Source organism: Eublepharis macularius, chromosome 5 (assembly GCF_028583425.1).
Source record: "Eublepharis macularius isolate TG4126 chromosome 5, MPM_Emac_v1.0, whole genome shotgun sequence".
NCBI lineage: Eukaryota > Metazoa > Chordata > Lepidosauria > Squamata > Eublepharidae > Eublepharis > Eublepharis macularius.
The window spans coordinates 86,670,652-86,694,626 of record NC_072794.1 but is presented as its reverse complement, the minus strand read 5'-3'; the positions used below and the strand labels follow the sequence as shown (position 1 = coordinate 86,694,626).

The 23,975-nt window shown below is 39.9% G+C and overlaps 1 protein-coding gene across 4 annotated transcripts in view; it reads right to left on the bottom strand.

The window, feature by feature from the left end:
* The window catches only part of TUT4 (terminal uridylyl transferase 4), an 81,495-nt gene that overhangs the window by 41,943 nt on the left and 15,577 nt on the right, over nucleotides 1–23,975 (bottom strand). For 2 of the 4 annotated variants that reach the window (XM_054980055.1, XM_054980058.1), the window contains exons 2-13: nucleotides 19,741–20,407; nucleotides 18,490–18,653; nucleotides 15,504–15,620; nucleotides 13,279–13,456; nucleotides 11,392–11,480; nucleotides 9,979–10,030; nucleotides 9,713–9,782; nucleotides 8,428–8,554; nucleotides 2,851–2,970; nucleotides 2,170–2,391; nucleotides 1,882–2,056; nucleotides 508–1,223 (exon numbers count right to left, since the gene is read on the bottom strand). In XM_054980055.1, the coding sequence (XP_054836030.1) occupies nucleotides 508–1,223; nucleotides 1,882–2,056; nucleotides 2,170–2,391; nucleotides 2,851–2,970; nucleotides 8,428–8,554; nucleotides 9,713–9,782; nucleotides 9,979–10,030; nucleotides 11,392–11,480; nucleotides 13,279–13,456; nucleotides 15,504–15,620; nucleotides 18,490–18,653; nucleotides 19,741–20,299 (2,589 nt within the window). In that variant the 5' untranslated portion in view covers nucleotides 20,300–20,407. Of the gene's footprint in view, nucleotides 1–507; nucleotides 1,224–1,881; nucleotides 2,057–2,169; nucleotides 2,392–2,850; nucleotides 2,971–8,427; nucleotides 8,555–9,712; nucleotides 9,783–9,978; nucleotides 10,031–11,391; nucleotides 11,481–13,278; nucleotides 13,457–15,503; nucleotides 15,621–18,489; nucleotides 18,654–19,740; nucleotides 20,411–23,975 lie in introns of all 4 variants that reach the window. The other 2 variants (XM_054980056.1, XM_054980057.1) reach the window with 2 other exon arrangements.

Here is a 23,975-nt window from a genome sequence, read left to right as displayed (position 1 = left end):
CCCCAACTTTCCATTCAGTTTCAGTTTTTAGGAGCACAGGAGCCAAGGCATGTCAAAAGAAATGTTCACATCCTGGGAGAAATTATACTCCATACTTACAGCAGCACCCCCCCCCCACGCACACACACATACACACACACTGAAGGAACTGTCCAAGCACAGGAGTTCTGCAACATCTTATAAAAATGGAACATGTGGTTGCAGTTCTCTGGGTGTTGTTGGTTAACCCTAGCTGAAGTACACAAACCTTCCCAGAAATAAGAAAGAAAAACTACTCTAAAGAAACTAGCTGTGCTTCTAGGTGAAAATTGAGAAGCTATACAAAGCTTGCTCTCCGGTTGATGGCATGACCTATCTCAGTGCAAAAGGAAGACTATATGTGAAGCAAATAAAAATAAAGCAGGGAAGGACTTCCTTTCTGGATATGATGACAAATGATAGAAACAATATACAGTATATGAATTTCTATAACAAGATTCATACAATAAGGTTTTGTGCATGTATTACCTTTCCAGAAGTCAGAATAAATTTATCAAATACATAACGCATATCTTCTGTTGTGACTTCATCTTTAGTATCTTGAATTTCTCCTACTGCTTGGCAGTTGTGCGAGGTAGTTGATGTGCTAGTGCCTGAGCACATACTTGTCTGTGGATGGTCCGTTACTGAACTCTGTCTACTTCTAGTGTCAGATAATTCATCAACAGAATCTGCATCATGCAAAATGCAATGGTGGCTTAGTTCCTCTTCAACTGAAGGCTCTTGATCATCTTTTACTTTGACTGATTTTTGTTCTAATTCACAGCATTCATTAGTTTTAAGGGATACAGCTTCTTCTTGGTCTTCCAACTTTCCATTTAAAACTTCTGGTTTATTTACCTGCAAACCTTCTAAGCTCTTGGAAGTACATCTCCTGGACGTAGGTTCCATTTCACTACATTCATTAAACTCATTTGCTTGTATAATACACCCACTCTTTGTATTCGGTTTCTCTGCAATGTTGGCCTGTTGTAGAAGGCAACAATTGGTTACAACTTCTCCATTTTTTTTGCTACCAATTTTCCCCTTTTCTTTTTTCTTGGTATCAAGTTTGGACTTCACTCCACCTTTATTCTGCAGACATGCAAAATATTTATATGCTGTCCTGAACCTTTCCAGGATGTACTCAAACACCATCTGGCTGTTTAGGCTCCGTGCAACATTTCTTTTTAGTGCAAAAGGATCTAGAAAAAGACAAACCAGTAATTAGTTCTTAGTTAGGACAAAGCACAATATTAATATATTGCAGTTCAAATAATATAAATCAAGTATTGTCATGCATAAAGCTTATGCAAGAAAGCATCCTCTTTTGAATATAATTATTCTTATTACAAGGTTGAATGATAATATAGAACACAGACATATAGCAAGGATATGCTTCTCATTCCAAATTGGTATGGCTGCTCAAATATATTATTTTTCCTTAACTGATTACCTGTTTGTTTGTTTTGACTCTCAGAGACAAGGAAATACTGCAACACATGATATTAACACAATAATACAGTCAAACCACAAAGCCACACTCACAACAGCTTTTTGGCCAAAAATGGGAAGGCGCATTTCTTGCTTTCATAATGAATTATTGCTTAAAATTTGAAACCGACAGCCTGAGCCATATTTATTTAGCAATATGATCTATCATACTAAAGAAATATCTAAAATAAACTTGTTAATATTTTCAAATAGTTACAGGCAAATAAACATCAGTCAGCCAGGCTGAAACATGCAACCTCAATAATTTCCACAGTTCTATCTATTGCAATATATGTCAACACTTTATTTACACAAAGTTACGCAAATAAGGCAAACATAAAGAGTCTTATTATAAGTATAGTACTCCACCTTCAATGGCTATTCGCCTTTTAGGCCAGTTTTTGTTCTCTCTAGTTAAAAGTTCTTGTACCCGTATGCTGATAACATATTCTTCCAAAGCAAATTCCAGTGTATAAAACTTCAGCAATTCTAACCACAGTTGTCCCAGAGATATCTGCTGTGGTGTTTCCAATGCTAATGCAGACTGAAAGAAGCAAAAGAAAACTTAAATTTCTGGATTTTTGGTAATAAAATGTTATAATTCCAAGAAGAGTGGTAATAGAAAAGGAAAATTTACATTCAAAGATAATTACATACCTTGCCATTTTTCTCCTTTGGATTACTCTGGGTGTCTACTTCTAGAGGTGTTACTTTCTTGTTACCACCTTTTTGTTGATCACCTTTAGCTTTGCCTTCCACACCACTCAAATTTTTCCCTGCCCCATTATATGATGGTTTGTATTCCCACACCACAAACTTTTCATCTTCAATGCCTTTCAGCTGGTAGTCATCAGCCTTCTTAGAATCGAAGCCTTCAATCTAAATCAAAACAAGACATTCAGAGAACAATTCATAGGCAAAAAACACTATCTTAACGATTTAAGTATTTCTTTTAAATCATAAATTATTCTTAGACAGAAACTCCACTGTTAAGTAGCACTATTATTATGTACATACTATTTGCATGGACATTGAGAGAATTCTCCAGGACTATAAAGTTTTAGATATCAACAGTCTTTTAATAATAAGAGTGGCCAAAGCCCAAAGAGCTATTTCAGGAATAGCTAAGGCCTTAGACCAATGGAATTTCTTTTTCAAATGCAAAATGACCATGCCATAAACAGCTTATGAATCTGCCTTCAGTTCCCAAAGAGATTTGCTTAGTGGCATGGGAAGCTGCTGTTCAAGAGGCAGAAGTCCAAGCCTCCCTTAGTTCTACTGGAACTAACTTTACAGTTCTTTGGATCCAGACCTTTATATACTATACTGTTAACTTACCCAGTTGCCTAAATATGATGGTAATATACGTGGCTCTCTTTGCTGAAGGAAAAATATCACCATTAAGGCAAAGGAATATGAGGGGATCCCACCTTCGGCTTGACAGTCAATATGGCACAACTATAAAGAGGGAGAATATATTTATTTATTTTATTCAGCTTATACCCCACCCTTCTCACAAGCAGGCTCAGGGTGGCTTCCAACAAAGATATACAATTAAAATATACAACAAAAGCATCATAACAACAACAAGCAAGTCCTATCAAAGAATATGGCAAAAAGAATGTAACATAGATCCTTCCAATGACAACTGGAAGGAAATCTGGAAATCTCACATCTATACTTCTAGAATTATAAATATCAAAATGCAGACTGTAAAAATATACTCTCACTGGTATCTGACGCCAGTCAAACTCAATCATGTAAACCATGCTATTTCTCCTAAATGTTGGAAGAATTGTGGCGAGCTAGGGACCTTTCTCCACTGCTGGTGGGAGTGCAATATGTAAAAGCATTCTGGAATAAAGTAATTAAGGAAATAGAGTTTATTTTTGAATATGTAATACCTAGAACATATGAAGTAATTTTATTGAGCCACTGGAAAGATTCAAGGATTCCAAAAATCAGAATAAATCTAATGCTCACATTATTAGCGATTGCAAAACTAATTATAGCTTCTAATTGGAAACAAAAATCCACACCGACAATCTCTAATTGGATAGCCCGAATTTGGGACCCTTTTATAATGGAAAAACTTTCGGATCAACTTGCCCAAAGGGAAAACCAAAACTGTAAATCCCACCTTCTGGAGCAATGGTCCCCAATTTTAGATTACTTAACAAAAGATGAAAACGATGGTTGTTGTGGGTTTTCCGGGCTGTATTGCCGTGGGCATTGTAGTTCCTGACGTTTCGCCAGCAGCTGTGGCTGGCATCTTCAGAGGTGTAGCACCAAAAGACAGAGATCTCTGTGTCACAGTGTGGAAAAGATGTTGGCAGGTCATTTATATCTACTCAGGAGGGGTGGGGTTGAGCTGAGTCATCCTGTAGGAGTTTCCCAGGATGTGGAATGCTAATGGCGGGAGGCTTCACTGTATCCTGAGGAGGTTCTTTTGCATATGGATTGGTGCTTGATGTGCTAATCTTCTCTGCAGGGCTATTGTCGGGTGTAGAGCGTTTTGTTAGCCTGGTGTTTTTCAGAACTGGAAACCATGCTCTGTTCATTCTTAAGGTTTCTTCTTTCCTGTTGAAGTTTTGCTTATGCTTGTGAATTTCAATGGCTTCCCCCTGTGCAGTCTGACAAAGTAGTTGGAAGTGTTGTCCAGTATTTTGGTGTCCTGGAATAAGATACTGTGCCCTGTTTGAGTTAGGCTATGTTCAGCCACTGCTGATTTTTCAGGTTGTCCAAGTCTGCAGTGTCTTTCATGTTCTTTTATTCTTGTCTGGATGCTACGCTTTGTGGTCCCAATGTAAACTTGTCCACAGCTGCAGGGTATACGGTATACTCCTGCAGAGGTGAGGGGGTTAAGAATGAACAGAGCATGGTTTCCAGTTCTGAAAAACACCAGGCTAACAAAACACTCTATACTCGACAATAGCCCTGCAGAGAAGATTAGCACATCAAGCACCAATCCATATGCAAAAGAACCTCCTCAGGATACAGTGAAGCCTCCCGCCATTAGCATTCCACACCCTGGGAAACTCCTACAGGATGACTCAGCTCAACCCCACCCCTCCTGAGTAGATATAAATGACCTGCCAACATCTTTTCCACACTGTGACACTGAGAGATCTCTGTCTTTTGGTGCTACACCTCTGAAGATGCACCACAGCTGCTGGCGAAACGTCAGGAACTACAATGCCAAGACCACGGCAATACAGCCCGGAAAACCCACAACAACCATCGTTCTCCGGCCGTGAAAGCCTTCAACAATACAAAAGATGAAAATATGACAAATGCAAGCAGGAAACATGACCTCTACTATTCCCTAGCATATTTATGATACCAGTTGGCACATTAATAGGATCACCACTAAGCAAACCTGGAAAAATTTTGTTTAACAGAGCTTTTCCTATATATTTTCGTTACACAACAGCCACTCAAATAACTGAATATTGAGTATTGAACCAAGTAACAGGAGGTGTACTTTTCTGATTGTTGTATGTAATATACTATGTTGTTAACTGGTTCTTGTTTTTTAAAAAAATTGAAAACATTGAATAAAATATAATTTAAAAAAATAACAACAACAAGCAAGTATCATGAAAAAATCCAGGTGCCTCAAATCAGGCTACTGTGAGATCACTATAAACCATGGGCACCGCCATGATATAAATCCAGGGCAGTTGCAAAAAGAGGGCATGGCAGTCAGAAAAGGGGACAAAATCAAAGGCCCAGCAGAACTGTAAAAGGTCCTGCAGGCCCAGATCTCCATTAGGAGAGTGTTCCATCAGGCCAGAGCCAGGGCAGAAAAGGCCCTGGCCTCAGCTGAAGCCAGTCAAATGTCCCTCGGCCGGGGACCACCAGAAGCTGCTTATCCACAGAGCGCAAGGCCCTGTGGGGGACATAATGGGAGAGACGTTCCTGTAGGTATGCAGGTCCCAGTCTGTGAAGGGCTTTAAACACTAGAACCAATACCTTGAACTGGATCCAGAACTCAACCAGGAGCCAGTGCAGCTGCCATAACACAGGGCAGAAGTGCGCTCTAAATGGCGTACCAATAAGGATGCGTTCTGCTGCATTCTGGACCAGTTGTAACTTCTGGGTCAAGCCAAAGGCAGCCCAGCATACAGTGAGTTGCAGTAGTCCAGTCTAGAGGTGACCGTTGCATGGATTACTGAAGCCAGGTCCTGACAGGGTGCCAACTACCTGACCTGCCGAAGATGAAAAAAATGCAGATCTGGCAACGGCTGCAACCTGGGCCTCCATAGAAAGTGTGGCATCCAGGAGCACACCCAAGTTCTTCCCAATCAAAGAAGGCTGTAACTACACTCCGTTGAGGGCAGGGAGCCAAATTCCCAATTTCATCGTCCCATGACCCAGGTACAGAACTTCCGTCTTCAGGAGATTCAACTTCAAGTGGCTCTGCTATAACCATTCCACCACAGCATCCAGCCACCCAGCCAAGGAATCCGGGGCAGCATCTAACTGGCCGCCCATCAACAGCTGGGTATCATCAGCATACTGATGACAAGCCAGCCCAAAGCTACAAACCACCAGGGCAAAGAGGCACATGTAGATGTTAAATAACATCAAGTAAACAATCACCCCCTGAGGGACGCTGCCCATCAAAGAATGGTAGGTGGACATCTGTTCCCCTAGTGTCATCCTCTGTCCCCGACCATGGAGAAAGGAGCTCAGCCATTGCAAGGCTGTCCCATGGATCCCCACAGCGGTGAGGCGGTGAGTCAAAAGATTGTAATCGACTGTGTCAAACGCTGCTGTAAGATCCAAAAGTATCAGCAGCATCAACCCGTTCCAATCCAGGTGTTGCCGCAGATCATCTGTTAGGGCAACCAGAGCCATCTCCGTACCATGGATGGGCTGGAAGCTGAACTGGAACGGGTCCAGGATAGAGGAATAATCAAACACAGACATACCTCCCAAACTATAGACCAGAGCCTGGAAAAATCTCTTGCAGCTAAAACTTTCAACATTGCAGACTGAAGGGACAAGTGATGAAATAATGAAGCAAGAGGTTTCATTTTTCAGTATTTATCCTTTTCATTTGTCAAAACTAGACATGGGCACGAATCAAAATACGAATCAAATTTCGTGATGAATTGGGCTGATTCATGTATCGCAAAAACGCGTTTCATGGGGCTGCATTTTTCACAAAATCTATGACTTTGGGGGCTGATTTGTTCGATTTGTGAATGCTTCATGTTGCCAGACAGACTGCTGCCAATCCATTGATTCCCTAGGCAACATAGACCCGGAACATCTGCAGATGTTTTGCTGCCGTGGAAACCCCAATCTTGACCCACATAACCTTGATAGGCAGTTCTCCCTGCCAATCTGAGATCTCCCATTCTGTTCTATGACAAAAATGAGCAGGGGGAGATGGGCCTTCTGTAGCCAAGGGAACACCAATCTCATCCCTCCAAACCCTGTTAGGCAGGTCTGTCTGCCAACTAGAGAGCTCCTGTTCTGCTCTATGTGAGCGTTTCTTATATAAGGCACAGCTCTGTGCCTCCTGCTTTCAGTTCTAGGGAGAGGGAGGAGGGAGAGGGAGGAGCTATTGCTGGGATTTGGAGTGAGAGAGAGTGGATTTGAGAGCTTTTGGCTGGATTAGCTGCTGCTTCAAAAGAGACTGAAAAGACTCTTTCTTATTTTCTGCTCCTGTCCTTGCTGGGAAGGTTGTTAGGTGAGGGTGCCTTTGAAGTCTCCCTGTAAGTTTGGCATCTCTGGGTATGAACGGGGCCATTGTAGGGCCCCAGGATCTGATGAAACATGGACCTAATGAATTGTTTCGTGAAGCGGGACAATTTTTTGTTCAGTTCAGTTGAGTTCAGTTCACCTTTATTGGCATCAGTTGGCACAATATTCACAATACAAGGAACACAGTAAAACAAAGTTACTTCTGGAACCACTCCTGATGGAATTTTATAGCCATATAGACGATTTTGTGAAAGTTCATGGTTCATGGAATGCAACAAACCACGAAACTCAGGGTTCGTTTTTTCCCTGTTTCGTGCCCATCTCTAGTCAAAACTCATGGCTGCTTAGGAAACTAGCTCAGCGATTTTTAGCAGAGACCAAACTGGGGGCAATATAAAAATCTTTGGTGACATTCAAAACTTTGGGAAGAAAATATTATGCTTTCAGGGTTTTAGGCAGCCACTTCTCCCTCCTTGCAATGGCTTCTTACAGCCAGCAGAGGAGAATTATTTTATACTGCTGACCCCACTCTGAGCCTAGAATACCAAATCATAGATTTCTACAAGGTTCTTTAAAAAATTACACACAGAAAATAGGAATCAAGCCTAACATTAAGGGGCTGGCTCCTTAAGGAACTGACCATTAGGCAACAAAGCTCTTATTGAATGTACATATCTAGTTAATTAAGTTTCCTTTTCAAGAGTTCTGTTTTTATGTCCTTTTTTTTACTGGTGGCTTGGAAGGTATTCAGTGATAATGTTGAGTCCTTGGTGGGTGGTAGTAAGTTAAAGAACCACTGCTCTAGGTCCTCTTTTGTGACTCTGGTACATTAATTTTCCTTTTTGCCACACTAATAGGTTTGTTGTATGTATAAATTTAAACTCTAAATAATATGGATAAGAAAGATGCTACAAAAAGCCAAGACCTAGGCTCGCATGCCCAAGTGTTTCAGAATGTATAGAAAAATTCTTCTGATTTCCATTTATAAATGAAGCCCCTTAAACTGTACTGGAGGCTGCTATGAAATGTCCTCTGACTTTCTGGAGCATCTTTTCTGTTCATGCAAGTATCATCAATGAGCAAAAGAGATAAGAGGAGCTCAACACACAGGCACAAGCTTCAGTGCTCAATATTCAGCCACTTGGATTTCATTAAGTACACACACAACAAACAAATGTATCTACTTCATAAACTTACTCTAGCCCAGTAGCGAAAAGCCAACACCAAAGGAACAAGAACTGGCTCTAGTTTGCCGAGTGTAGCTAGCAGGTCAGTTGTAAGGCAGGCCACATCATTTCCAGCACTCACTTTGCAAGTTAAGCCACTGACAATGAAAGAAATTTTAGGAGAAGTTAAGTCATAGTGAATGAAATTTGCAAACGAAACAAGGCATGCAATTCTTGCCATATAAAAGCAGTCTGCTTTGTTTTAATTATGTATAGTTTGCCTGCATGATTTCCTTTCACATTTAGATTTCTCCCCAGATACAGAGGCCATCTGCCCTGGATTCAATGCTGTTGTGGAGTTTTTTTCCTTGATTCCCCACAATATTGTGGTGCACTCATGCACCTCTCAGCGTTTCTCTGGCTTTTCTCCAACCTTTATGAAATCTGCTTTACTTCAAAGTTTTGGGAACCATCACAGTAAAGCTGAGACAGTTGCTCTGTGGGTGAGAAAGGTCAGGCTTTTCTAACCCTGTCCCTACAGTGGCTATTTCCTCCCTGCACCATGAGGAGGCTTTTTAAAAGTCAGTAGTTTCATTTTAGAAATAAAATGTTATAATAATAAGAGAAACAAATTCTGTGAATTCCCAGTATTCATTTTTAAAAAGTCTCTAGAACTTTCTGTTGTGGAGATACAAGGGGAAAGGCATATCACTACAAGAGAAGAGGTTAGAGACTTGCCTTTTTTAATGAAAGCTGGGGATTCAGAAGCTGACACACAAAGTGTTCTAACATTTTCCCAGTATGATAAGCCATTGTTGATTTTTAAAAAAATTAAAAAAGACCCAGGGGAGGGGGAATAACTATTCCCAGGAGACTAGGGCAGGGAAACTGTGGGGAATCCTGCTACGTGGAAACCCAGTTGCTGCTGCACTGTTACTGGCAGCTGCACTGGCAATGAGGAAACCACACAAGCCTGTTCCTATATGGAAGCCGCCACAATCTGTTTGAGTTTTTTTAACTTTGAGCACAATCTAGCCAAAATATTAAGCACTTTTAACTTCCAGTGATTTCAAGTGGTTAAGAATATGAATAAATTTTTTCCCACTGAAATAAATGGGATTTAATATTGCTTCACTTCGGCCAAACTATGCCTTTTGTAGTTTGCAAGGCATTTGTGACAAGTTTTTACTCCTTGACAGACTGAGGAAAAAGAAGACCTCAAAGAACTGCAATCTGCAATCTACAACGGATTATAAAATACTAGATTTAATTTTATTATCATTTTAACTCAAACACATAACACAAATTACACAAACCTTTTAACATCTTTACAAAAAACAACAGGAACTTTGGCATGGAAATCTGATTCCACATCAGAGTAAGAAGCTGAAGGAGGACAAAAAAAACAGCATATCAAGAAGTAGAAGCACCTTCCACAGATTTCTCAATTTGTTGACATTTAAATCCATCTGGGTAATGTAACAGGTTAGAAGTATATTATGCCATCTATCAGATATTCTTTCTACTCCCAGCATCAAACTATGAAGAAAGTGAATGAAAGATAAAGAAAAAATAAACTTACCGCTGTTTTTTAAAATATCAAGCACCTGTATCAAAACATCTGGATGACTCATCTAAAATAATGACAAAAAGGTTATCTTACCCTCATTTTGATTCTATGAAAATGGACATGACAATGAAATTCTTAAAAGTCATACGTACAATCAAGTCCTTTGTTTGCAACCTGCAAACAGCAAAAAGCAGGTTACAGGGCCTCTTCATGTAAAAACAGGCCTCAGGGTATTTACTTCTGGAACCTGATGCTAATTCCCTAGGGGTTATGAACACATGAAGCCCCCAGCACACTATATCAGAGCTATGACTTAAGTGCATGCATATGACTATTTAAGCTATGACTTAAGTGCATATCTGAATCAGGCCTGGATAGAGTAATTCAGAACAAGTGGATGGAGCCAGTAATTATCAGACAAATTGTCACTCAGAAATCAAGACACACAGCCCCTTTGTTCCACAAAGACTTTGCTGGTCTTTGGCAGACCTACATGCTTTGTACCAGCTGCTTTTTTGGAATCATGCTCTACCCTCATCTCTGTTCTTTCATACACTTATCGAATGAAATCCCAAATCAAAAGGGTGTTTACTCAGATGTAAGACCCAATTAGTTTCAATTTTCAGTACAGCTTTCCTTCAAGTAACTATGCAACCACCTTTCTTTTTGTGCTATTAACAGGGCCTGATTACATGTTACACTGTTCCTGGTTCTGTCTGTATTCTATCCAAGCACACATGAATTGAGAGTTCTGTGCTAAAACTTAATTTTCAGACACACTGGGACTGATTTGGAGTGACCCTGTGGGGACATGGGGAGAGAGGGCTTAAGCTTCCTCCACCCTGCACCATTTTCTAGCCAGAAATGCCCTCAGGGAGCCACGGCTATCCTGGGATATTTCAGGTTGGGAAAATGGTGCAAGAAGGCTTAAGTCCCCTATTCATGCAGTCCCAATCCAAATTGAACCATGATGCGCCTAAGAATTAAGTTTCCAAAAGGAGCTCCCAGTACCTTGGACAGTCCTGGAAATAGTGTAATATGTAGTTAAGACATGAGAACGCTTCTGTCCTAGATTCCAGTTATATACAATGCACGTTTGTTTTAAAAAGGCAATTGGTGTTCCAAATATTAGATGTTATGATGAAGACTATACTGGAATTAGGTTGACTATACTGGAATTAGGTTGAAGATTTGTATATTTATCTAAAAATTTTAGAAACATGATGAAGCAAAATTTCACAGCTCTAATAGTCAACTTTTTTTGTACCATAGCAACATTTCTAGTGGAACTTGCTGGGAAAGCTTGTTTAATGTATTTCCAGGACAAGAACCTTGTTCCTATTACATAAAGCTAGTGGGGAAAAACTGACACACAAGACATAAAATATTTCTAATTAGTACAGTGTCACAATTTTTTAAACTTACCTTGGAGGGAAATTTTACATCAATATTTACATCACTCGTCTTAAAAGCAAATCTAGTTAGGCAGGACCCATACATTCTCAACGAACACTCTGAAAATAAAAAAAGGTTCTGTAAGTTTTCATAGGGCATTCATCATTCTTTTTAAAACTGATGTTATTATGGCCGCAATCTTAAAAGTCAAATGTACTAGGAAACAAGTTCTCTTATTTTGGAATAGATCAAAATGCATTATTTACCTTCCAGTTTAAAAGTATTTTAAGGTTTCAAAAAGCAAAAATTAAATAGCGAACACTAAGTTAATGAACAATATATAACAACATAGGAATGATTCTCCAGCATTTCAGGCCAATTCTGAGATGCAACTGACAAGGGTACAGGCCCTATTCTACATTGTAATGTAATTAACATGTAAAATGGTAATTGCTTTTGATATAGGGGTACTATACGTTCTTGAGGTTACTTCCAAGAAAATACATCTCAGGCATATTCATGAACTTCATGCAGCTTATTAACAAGTGCACTCTGTCTTTACAGCCATCTATGAGGAATGCACAATTGTACATTTAACTGCAAGTGTCCACCAAAAGACATCATCATACCTTGAAAAACATATGATAAAGGACCCTAAAATTCTTACTTGGGAGTAGATCCAGAGGAGTTAGCCGTGTTAGTCTGTAGTAGCAAAATCAAAAAGAGTCCAGTAGCACCTTTAAGACTAACCAATTTTATTGTAGCATACGCTTTCGAGAATCAAGTTCTCTTCGTCAGATGCATGATTCTTTCTCCCCTCTCTCCCCTCCTCTTCTGTATTTGACCAGTTCGGATCATGCATCTGACGAAGAGAACTTGATTCTCGAAAGCTTATGCTACAATAAAATTGGTTAGTCTTAAAGGTGCTACTGGACTCTTTTTGATTTTACTTGGGAGTAGTATTCATGAAAGATATTTGTTCTATGTGAAGTGGCCCTCAGATGTATTAAATACAAGACTGACAGATATGACTAAAACAACATTATAACATTGAGCATTAGCTAGTTTAAATTCTGTCATTCCAGTAAGTTTGTCTTTTTCCTTACCAGTATTCTCAAACATCACTATTTGCCAGTCATGACAAGAGATAGGGTACATACTATACAATGTAAGTAGAACGACAATTACTGTATACACTAACAGCTGCTTTTCCAAGAACAAAGTGCTCATATATTCAAATGCTTCAAGCGACTTTCTTGTAGTTCAGAGTTTATTGTGTATAGCAATAGGCCGTCACAAAATTACAAAGACTCCATTAAATAAGATAAACATTAGGTAAAATACAACTATATACAGTACAGATTTGCCAAAATTCCATTAGAACAGCTTTCTTGTATTATTCTATAAAGAAATAATGTAGAATAGGGCCTGGATTCCTGTCAGTTGGAAGGGATTTGCAAACTGCAAATGAATTGGCACTGTACTTGTTTATACTGTTATTCCTTAATATGAATAAAGTACTTACTTTCTTTTTTTTAACCACAATATTTTATTGAAGGAGCAAATATGTTTTTGGTAAGTTCAAAGTTGTGAAAGTGTGGAAGACCAGATCAGAATTCACATTCCTGAATGATTATAGCTAAACTAAAGTTTCAAAATAAAACCAGATCACTGGACCTTTTAAAACCACCAAGGCAAGAGTACAAAGAAACATCATTTCAATGTAGATTTCCTCAAACAGATAAGATATGCTAGAAACTGAGCTAAAATCATTCCATCTGGTAGCCTTCCAAAGCTGCACTTCGTGCACAGATGAATATATGCAAATTGCACTAGGTGAAGAGCCTGATTGAACGAAGGAAAGAAGGGCATAAGAAATTGATTTGCCTTAAAGAACACTGATGAATCTATCGTTACCTGGTAAAGGCTGCTGAATTATCTTCTCCATCTCCCATACAATTTCTTGGCGGATCTGGAAATCATTATCTGATATGCCTTGTTCCTTTGCTGCCTCCATCAGTGTAAAGCTCAAGGCAGTTATTTGTGCAGGGGAAGGAGAAGGGAGGGCACGTAGTTCATTTTCTTCTTGCTTTTCCTGAAGAATGAGTGATACATAAACGTATGTATTACTTTTGTATTTTAATATGCTTCTAATCGAATTATTGGTCCTGCTCATGTCCTCATTTTATCTATCTTGCTCATGTCAAATGCTAGGAAGTGTGGGAGATTCTACAAGCAGCAGCTGAATACCATCTAGACTTTGTTTTTCTTTTTCATGCAAGTACTTCGCTTGGGCATGGCCAGAGACACAAGCCCTCGGTCCATGGCTCAGTTTGAAGTCCAGGACTAGCCCAGGATGCTTGGTTTTTGTTTTGTTTATTCAAACTGTATTGTTTAAATGGGCGGTGACTGTGTTTTAGAATTTTCTGTAAATAAGTAACTTTTTTCAGAAACAACATTAGGAGCCAAAGGCTTCTTTCATGATAGGCATGAAAGACATCTGAGAACCCTTGCATGACTTTGAAGACTCCAGCCATCTCACAGTACAAGAAGATGGTATTGCATGACTTTTGCTCTACGCAAGAGAACTATCCTGCAGAGTACTCAACATTTAGTTTTGTAACATATTTCTGTCCATATTTATATATAAAACTTCCCAGATACTTGCAATTAAATATTATTGATACATTGATGATGCACACATCTTTTTTTTGTTTGTTGTCCTCCAATTCAAAAGCATTAGTGTCTATGAACAAGTCTCTGGAATCATAGTTTCTAGAACTCCTGTTAGTATGTTATATCTGTAGAGTTGTCCTGATTCCCAACTCAGTTTAAACATTTATTTGTTTTCTAAGCTACCCTGAGTGCCATAGATGGGACAGAGAGGAAATAAGACCAACAGCACAATCTTGGGGTGGGGGAGAGAGTGCACAGGGAGCTGACTAGGCACTACTCCAGTGTATCTCCAAGATATGCCAGTGGAAGGCCTGGGCAGCACTGCACCCTGGCTGTCTGCTGGGAAGGGAATGCCATCGAGTAACATCCATTCAAGTCACTGTGCTGGTGGGAAAAGGGGCATGGCAAGAGTTAATCAGTACCCTAAGATGACACAGCACAGCAATACTCCCCACCACCAGCAGAAAGTTACGCCATTAAAAACCATGGCATAGCCCATAGATGCCCATGCACTGGAAAAGGCCAAGTGCTCCACACAGGCATGGCCCTGCCCAAAAGCCGCAGCAGGGCACAGGATGCTGACCATAGTCACAGCCAATCACTCCTTCCCCAGAAGGAGCCAAACCTCCTCCCCAGCACGCAATCACAGTCATCCCAGTGATATCAGAGCTAAATGGGATGCCTAATGCCTGCTGGCATGCCACCTCTGAATGCACCCTCTTGGTCCAGGGGTTAGGATGCTCGCTTGGGTGTGGGAGCTATGAGTTTGTGCCTGACTTCTATTCCTTCATGTCTTTCTATTCTTACTTTTGGGGGGAAGGGATAAGCAGGGATGTCTGCCCATAGGCAGCATTTTTTGCTGCTAGTTGAGCCTTTCTCAGGGAGGAAGTGGTCATCCTGTTTGCCACATTGTGGGGGAGACATGCTTGGGCCATATGCCTCTGTCAGAATTGCACTGTTGCTGGATCTATCCTCCCTGTTCACTGGCTCTCCATAGCAGAGGGTGGCATCAAGAGGCCATGCCCTGATCATCAAGCGTTGATTGGTTGCACTTGTGCATGCCACTCACAGGGGCATCACCAGCTGCTATTGTCTGATTGGTGGGTTTTGCCAGAGCTGCTATGGACTCTAGCATGCTTGTATGCCTCTGTACCTTACAAAGAGTTGTGTGTTGTTGTTTCCTCCTGTGGAATGTCCACAGGGAATGGACCAGCACCATAGTTTCTGTGTGGCAGCCAGCTGCCTCTGCAGCCCTCAAGATTGTGCTTCTGTGACTTCGACAATGATAGCTCAGGCTTTTCCACCATAAACATCCCTGTCGTATTATTACAGTCCTCTTAACTCTTTTTTACCTTGCTTTCAGCCAAATGCCAAAGGTTCACCCATGGTAAGTTTTACAAGTTAGATCAAAGGCTTAAAAGCATGTTTCTGATAAGAAACTTCAAGCTTTATTCTAAGACACTTACCATGATATTCTTTTTATGGCGTTTTTCTTTTATATGTTTGTGAGCTCCCTGGATATTTTCAATGTGAACTAAGCAGAGCTTGCATAGGTACTGGCAATTAGAGTACTCAGGAGATGGCTGTGGGAAAAAACCATATTTAAAATATAGCAGCAACTTAATTATGTTTTCTTTCCACGGTGACTGTAAGAAAATAACAATAAGCACATGAACAGCAGAAGATCATTACAAGTTGGGATTTCCCCTCCTGATCATATCATGAAATAAAGCGTTCGACCGCATACTATATCTGTACACAGTTGTGGACTTTTAAGTTTTGTCTTTCCTCAAACATTAGTAATCTAGATCTGCCACAAGAAAATTCAGAACCTACATTCAAACCCTCATATAAAACATTATCCAAGTTATTCAGAAAAAATGCAACTTCTGCAGAATGTTAATTTTTGTAGAGAATGAAAAGGGACAAAAGATAGTTGATTTACTCAAGGTGATGTGGGTCCAAAGATTTACTCAAGGTGATGTGGGTCCCAAGATGTCTAAGGAGTAAAAACCTGAAATCACAAGAAGTTGGAGAGGTGAAGGGGTTCCAAAGTTAAGCAACTGTAAGCTTCCCCTCATCAAGAACTAAAATTACTTGAACCCCCACCTAATAACTAATATGGGCTAATTGCACTTGTTCTTCTAAGCCCCTAGGAAAAAGTAATTTTCATAAGCAAAAAGCACACAAAACTAGTTGCTGTTCTACTGGCTCGTAGCACAGTCAGTCATGAGATTTTCATACAATCCCTCATAGTTACCATGAGAAAATCATTTATAAAGTCTGTGTGTGCTGATTCCTAGCGTTTGTTTTCTAGCTCTTCATCTATATCACGTGCAAGATTCAGCTTTTGGTACACTAACCAGAATGTTCAAAATATGTCTCTTGTGGTTACCAAAACACAAATACTAAACACAGAAGATGATACACAAAGGCTGGATTGTCATAGGCTAGGAAACAGTTTGAGCAGGCTTCCCAGTGGCTACCACACACCCAAACATTAGTAGGAATAGACACCAACATAAGGCATATAACCTGTGTTGTCCACTGTTTATAGAAGAGTGTAATCAAGATCAACAACATGCTTCCTGCTACACAAAAAAATTGATTTGGGTGAAGTTCCTACCTCCTCTATGAAATGTTCCTACCTCAGAACAAGGACCTATTTCACACTCTGAGAAACAATAATATACACCTAAGTATTCCTGCTCTCTAGAAGCCTCATCCGTTCTCATCTGATTCTTACATAACAACCACAGTTCTAACCAATACATCTAATTCTCAACATAATCCCCATCTGTGAATACTTAAATCCAGAGAGTGGAGCCATGAACAGACAAGGCAAATCTTTCTACAAACCTGAGAAAAGCTCCAGATTTGCAGAAAAATCTGTAATCTTAATTAAAAAAAACCCTGCCAAAGTAATAGAAGTAGCATCTATATTTTTTTTTACTTATTTTTCAGATTTTTAGACCGCCTCTCCTTCAAAACAAGGCCCAAAGGAGCTTACAACATTAAAAACACTCTAAATATTATATATTAATTTTTTTAATCACCACAATTAACAGGGTACCACAAGAATACAACCAATAGTAAAATAACCTTTAAGAAATTAATACCCTCTGATAGTTGAGTGGCCATTGGGAGGATTGCTAGGCAATCACAACAATATATTTTCTTTGTGACCCTGTAGGAAAGAGACATTCAGAGGTGATTTGCCACTGCCTGCCTCTGTGCAGCAACCCTGGCCTTCCTTAGTGGTCTCCCATCAAAATACTGACAAGGGCCAACCCTGCTTAGTTCCAAGATCTGATGAGACTGGGCTATTGGACCATCCAGGTCAGGGCACACAATAATACAGGCCCACAACAACAGTATTACCAGCCTTTAAAGCTTGCTTTCCATCAGTAAAAGGTAAGTGAGGAGGAGGGCTTACTGGTGCCAGCCCCAGCAGCCATCACCAGGCAACTTGCTACGATGCAATTCACACAACTCACCCATGTGAGTCAGAGGCTACTAGAAGACAAAATGCCATAAATAGGGGTGCGCTTCAGGTATCTGATTTCCAGATCGGGCCCGGCATGCTGGCCCTGATTTGGAAATACCTAATCAAAGCTTCCTGAAGCATTCATAATGCTTCGGGGCCCCGCGGTTAAGTTTAAAGGGCCCTTTTGCAAGCGGCAGGGCCCTTTAAACTTACCCATTCCCCACCCTTACCCTCCCCACGCTTACTTACCTGGCACCGTGCTGGAGGAGGCAGCCCTCCCGCCTCCCCGCTGGCCTCCGGCGGCGACCCTCTCTGCCAGCCACCTGGCCATGCCAGCCGCGGCTGTGTGGCAATGGCGGCAGGGAAGGCCCTCTCTGCTGGCCAGCTGTGCCAGCCACGGCTGCACGGTGATGGTGGCAGGGAAAGCCCTCTCTGCCAGCCAGCCACGCCAGCCACGGCTGTGCAGTAGCGGCAGGGAAGGCCTTCTCTGCCAGCCACCGCACCGTTGCCTCCAGCCTTCTGCCTGACCAGGGAAGTGGGGTGAGGTGGGGGTGGGTTAAAGGGTGGGGGTAGGAGTTTAAGGGTGGGGGTAGGCCTTACCCCTTCGCCATCACTTCAGTATGCTCTGAATCTTTACAGAGCATACCGAAGCGACTTAAAAACCCGAATCCGAAGCGACATGCCACTTCGTATTTCAGGTTTTTCCGAAGCTTTTTCCCACTTTGGGTAAACCCGAAGCAGGAAACCCAAATCTTTTTCGGGTGCACACTCCTAGTTATAAGGGAAAATGAAATGACCACTCCCACAAGTCCTTGCAGATTCTCTGCTTATTCTAACTAAACTTCAGTACATCAATCACAACATCAAAGTCCAGTAACCAGTTTATTTCTTCTTTGGAATTAATTATTCCAGAAGATAAGCATTTAAAAACAAAACCAAGGAAAGAAAACATATTCACTACTGACTTTTTCCAAGCGGATGATATAATCTCTTTCCAGTCGTTCTTCAGCTTGTTTCAAGCCTAGCTGCTGTTCTGCCATCAGTGTAGATTCATCAATTACTGTGACATTTTCTAAATAATCACCCTCGGGATTAATTTCTTTTGCAGACTTGGGATTCTTTATTTTACCTGGTGAGATGGGAGTGTGTGAAGTTGATTAACATATTTTTATAGACTAATTTAAACATAAAGTTAAACAAAGGATATGAAGACACACAGGGTATGTGGAAGTGTGCAAAAATGAAAATTTTAAAATAACATACAAAGTTTCAGTTATCATCAAATGAAAATCAATAAGGGATAGTTGTTTAGGGTTACTGTGATAATATTTATGAAGCACTTTAAGTATTTAGGAAGTGCTCTTTATGAATATTTTTAAAGTCTATAATTCCATATATGCAAATATCTTATTATCAACTGCATATATTATTTGTTAATAAGCAGCAAATTCCTTTTCTCAGCTACACTCACAAACTTGTAAGACAAATCATATTTGTTTCCTTTTTGAATATGAAACATTTAGGTTTACAAATAGTGACTCATCCCCCACTTCTCAGTCATCCTTTGTCTGAGCAGATATTCCTCAGCCTAGTGCAACAATCTTTTCCCACCAAAGTAATATAGCTATTAATCAGTCGCAGGAGAATGGACTATTCCACTTCTGACTGCAGGTAGAGAAATCCCTTTTTGAATTAACCCACATTTTAAAAAATACTTCAATTGAAACAGTTAATTATACCAATGGGGAAAGATATTTTCCTCAAAGTCTTCACCTGCTGTGTTGATTCTATTTGTACATTTTTAAAAATATAAAAATATTCAAAAAAGTGAATTCCACCCCCCTTCATCTACAATGTCAAGTTGTGCAGCCTATTCTAGAATTCTGTGGGACCAGGTCTTATATTTCAAAGAAGACTGACAACCTTTGAAGTTGAAGGGGAAGGGAATCTGACCGTCTTCTTGGGTTTATAAACAGCAGCTTAAACTGAGAAATCTGTCTTATAGCACCTTCTGGGACCAAAAATTGAACAAATACAAGAGAATAGTTTTCTTCAGCATCATAATATTTTACATTGATATGAAGAGAAATAATTCTGAATTTTTAATAGTCTTGCCATTTAAATCTTTGAAACCTAGTTTTGCTGCTGTGTTTTAGCTAATATATAAATGAGCTGTTCAGACTTTTTTTATTCAAAAAGCTGAATGTAGTACTCACAGGAGTCTTCAGACTTGTGCTCCATAGTTTTCTGATCCAAACCACTCTTGCCTGAGTCATTGGGCCAATTCATAACAATTATGGATGCATTATCTCCTGAAGGATTTTCCAGTTCAGAAGCTTTTCTTTCTGTGGTTGGTGAGGTTTCAGCGCTGGCACCATTCCCTGAAAGATGTGAACTCGGAGGACTTTCATCCATGTGCTGAATTCTGGACTCAGGTTTCAGGTTTTCTTCTGCTGCAGGTAAATGTGGTAATCTTTTTGTTTTGCTATGATCTTGAAGATCTGACTCCAAGTCTTTACATCCAGCAATACAAATACTGGTCTTACATGATTTGTTTCCCCCTGACTTTTCAGTACAAACTTCATTTTGTTTATTCTTTTTGCTACTGTTTCCAGTTAAAGAACTTTTCCCAGCTTCTTTTATAGATTTGTCATTTTTGTTATGTTTATAATTCTGATTGGTTGCAAGTCGGACAGCTTTACTTTCCTCACAAATAATGTGGGCAGATTTTCTTGATTCATGATTTCCACTTTTTGAGCTTTTGCCCTCTTCCATTATTGAGAAGACCTGCTTCGTCTATCACTTGGAACCACTTGAAATATAATTTTGCTATAACTTGACAGAGCTGAAACCTCTGTTGAAGCAGGGAATCTGGCAGATTGTCTGCTGGGACAAAAATATTGCATGGAAAACTGTCACAGTAACATCAAAACAGTAACTTGATCATCATCTACAGAACAGTCTATCTTTTAAGTTTCACTTGCAAGACAAAGATAGGATCACTCTGTCCCATTGTACTAGATATGCCACTATAGTAGATTTACACCATATGATGCCAGAGGATAGGTTATCAAGGAATTCTGTAGCCAGTCAATGTATAAACTTACAACAGGAAACACACATCTCACATATCAGAGCATGTGGCATGGAACTACATCACTCAGATCTCAAATTAGAAGAACTAAATATGAGTAATTCCCAATAATGGGCAGTCGGGTAGAAGAACACGTGACACAAAAAACAGAATGTACTTTATGCAACAGCCTGGCCTAATAACAAATACGAGGAAGGCATAAGAATTGTCTTCTCAGAAACCTTCCATCTCAGGGATCCAGGCACAAACACCCAACAGGGCCAAAGGAGGGCAGCATACTGTGGCTGGTCCCCTGGGATGCTATAAAGACCCCATCCTCTGTCCTTCCCTCCCTGCACCTTTGGTTATGTGGTTATAAAGTTGTTCTGTGGTATGGGAGGATTAAGTTCTAACTATGCTTCTCCTATTTCTCCATATACATATTTTTATGTTTTTACATCTCAAATCACTATGCAGCATTAAATATTCAGAAAACTGACTACGTGGGAAATTTTTTTTCATAATTTGAGTCTTTCTCTTGAAGGGCCCCACAAGTTCATCATACAGGTCTCACACTAGGGCTATCTGTCTGTTATGACTGAAATCTTTTTTTTATGTCTAGTTCAGGCTGTTTTCCTGGCAAAAGAGTAATTGTTAGTAGATTGCTGCTCTGTGCAATACCAGAGGATTTCATTTGCTATCTGAGGAAAACCTAACCCTTGAGGCTGCAGGTGTCTACTGGCACTCTCCTGATATTTCACTTCTGGTAGGGCACCACATCAACACAAAGTTGGCAAAATCAGACTGCCTGCTAACACTTGATTTCCAGTCACAAACAATTCTGGTTGCCATAATCATAATTCAAGGAAATGTTCATTATACAATGGCACCAAGTAGCAATCTAAGGCAGAAGACAACAGAAAACTACCTATACCAAACTACTTGCACAACAGAAATCACATCACAGTGCTGAACAGTATGTTCAGTACATTTTTCAGTAAGTGTCAAGTTTTAGAGGGTTTTTTTAGTAGTTTCATATCTGAGAAAAAAATTATTTAGGCATACTACCAAGCCTCAAAGGATGCGTGTACTATGAACTGCATCCAGGGAACCATTCTATTTCCAACAGAATTTTTTTTAAAAACTACCCTAACATCTAAATGTGTCTTATAATAGCAAAAGCCAATCTGGCATAATGGAAAGAGCCTTGTACAAGCAGCTATCTTTTAATCAGTGCTTTCCCTGTAATTCTTGGGTCAGGAGTCTCAAAATTCTAATTTGTTGTGGGGGTAGGGGTGACAACTTTAGCTTCTTCAAGTATACCAATTTTTCATTTCCAGGCAGCAAAAACTCCATGCTAACTGTCCCTCAAACCTAATTTAGTTAAAAAAATTGTAGCATTTCCAAACAAAACAAGAACACAAACCTCCTTTTTCCACTCTGCCCTCTCCCCTTATGGCACTAGCTATAATCCACATAGCCAAAAACGAGAGAGAAAGAATTCCCTCTCCTGTTCATTGCTGTTTTCGGTGCTGCTTTAGGGGATGAGAGGAGATATACAACCAGGTCTTCCCTTTTTGAACAGAGCATTGAGAGCTGTATAAAACAGAACTCCCCGAGCTCAATCTTTGCTTCATGCTTGTAGTTGAGAATTGCTAGCCATGTCAAAAACTACTATCCTGCTGTCCAAGTTAATACTGCACTGAGTAATTCTGAATTCCAGCAGCTTGTATACAGGAGTATAAAAGGTTTTGTATCTTGAAGTCTTTGATTCTCTGATAAAAATGAGAATTCTCACATGTCTAGCAACATTGCGCTTTGCCTTGGTGTGAAGATAAAGTAGTCTAACAACCAAAGTTGTTGTGAGGATAAAGTATACAAACCTGATATCCTTGAAGGAAAAGCAGGATACATAAGTGATAAAAATAAATTAAAAATGGTCCCTATAGTATTCATTCTTGTTTTTGATTAATGAAAATAAAGCAAGATAAGGAGAAGGATAAAAGAAACATCAATCCAATTCCTGATGTGGAGAGTAACAGAACAAGTGATACTCCTCCTTGTTAAATGCATTTTAGCATTCTAGAGGGGTAGGGGAAGGAAACTCGCACCTTACTTGTTTTTTTGTCACCACCTAGTGATGGATTCAGACTAAGCTGACAATTTCTGATTTCTCCTTTCTGTTGCAGATCCCAGGAGTAGCATTTCATGGAATTCTATTAAATTTAGTCTGGATTCAACCCCTACGGAGGCTCAGTCCACAGCTTTTTAAAAAAAAGCATTTGTGTAGGATCAAACAAACATTAAGGTTCTTTTATAGAACTGAAGCATTTATATTTTATTTACATTCTAAGGAATGCCAATTGGAACTGTATTCACAAGTGTTAAATGAGAGTAACTTATATAAACATACCTATGGTTATATAAACAGGTCTATACATCTACAGCTGCTGCAAGAGGTTTGTTTCAGTGTTTTATACACCAACAGCAAACCTAAGCAGGTCAACTCAGAATCCTACACAAGTCTATTAAGTGGGACATATTCTCAGGAAGCATTCTTGAGTGTTCACCATCAAGCACCTTATGCTACAGCAATGTTAGTATAATTAGATGCAACTAGAGTTGCCAGTTCTGGCTTGGGGAATTCCTGGAGATTTGGGGGTGGAGTCTAGGGAGGGTAGTGTTGGGAAGGGGGAGGCACCTCAACATAATATAATGCCATAAAAGTCTACCCTCCAAGGCAGCCATTTTCTCCAGCAGAACTGATCTCTGGAGATCTGTTGTAATTCCAGATCTCTGAGCACCACCTGGAGGTTGGCTACTCTAGAATCAACACTGAAAGAAAGTGCTTTTGCTGTTATCTGCAACAGAAAAAAATACAAGAAACCTTGAAGGCACAGCTTTTATCCAGGACATGTCAGAAGTTTACTGTTAAAGAAGCCAGATTCTAACATCCTTGGAGGGACAATTAATGATGCCAGCATACCAGCTGCTCATCTTTTCATTTACTTACATTCACTTATATTCAGGGGGACATCAATAATTGGAAGGCCTTAGAACCAATGACTGGGTAAGTGTGAGCAAATCCAAGAGTCAGAAACATTCATCTGGGAGACAACAGCATGGGTAATATTAAGGAAAAGGGTTTTATTCCAACCATCTTGGCAGAGACTACTGAAGGATGCATAGGCAAGAAATCACAAAAAGTTCACGGTAGTACACTATTCTGTTAATTTGGGCCACACACTTGAAAAAATGACTTACTTTCACTTTTTATTTCACTGCACTATTACTAATTACAACAGTTGTGAATGGCGACTACGTTTACACACTTTTCAGCTTTGCATTGAAATGTCAGAAACTACCAGCTACTTCTTC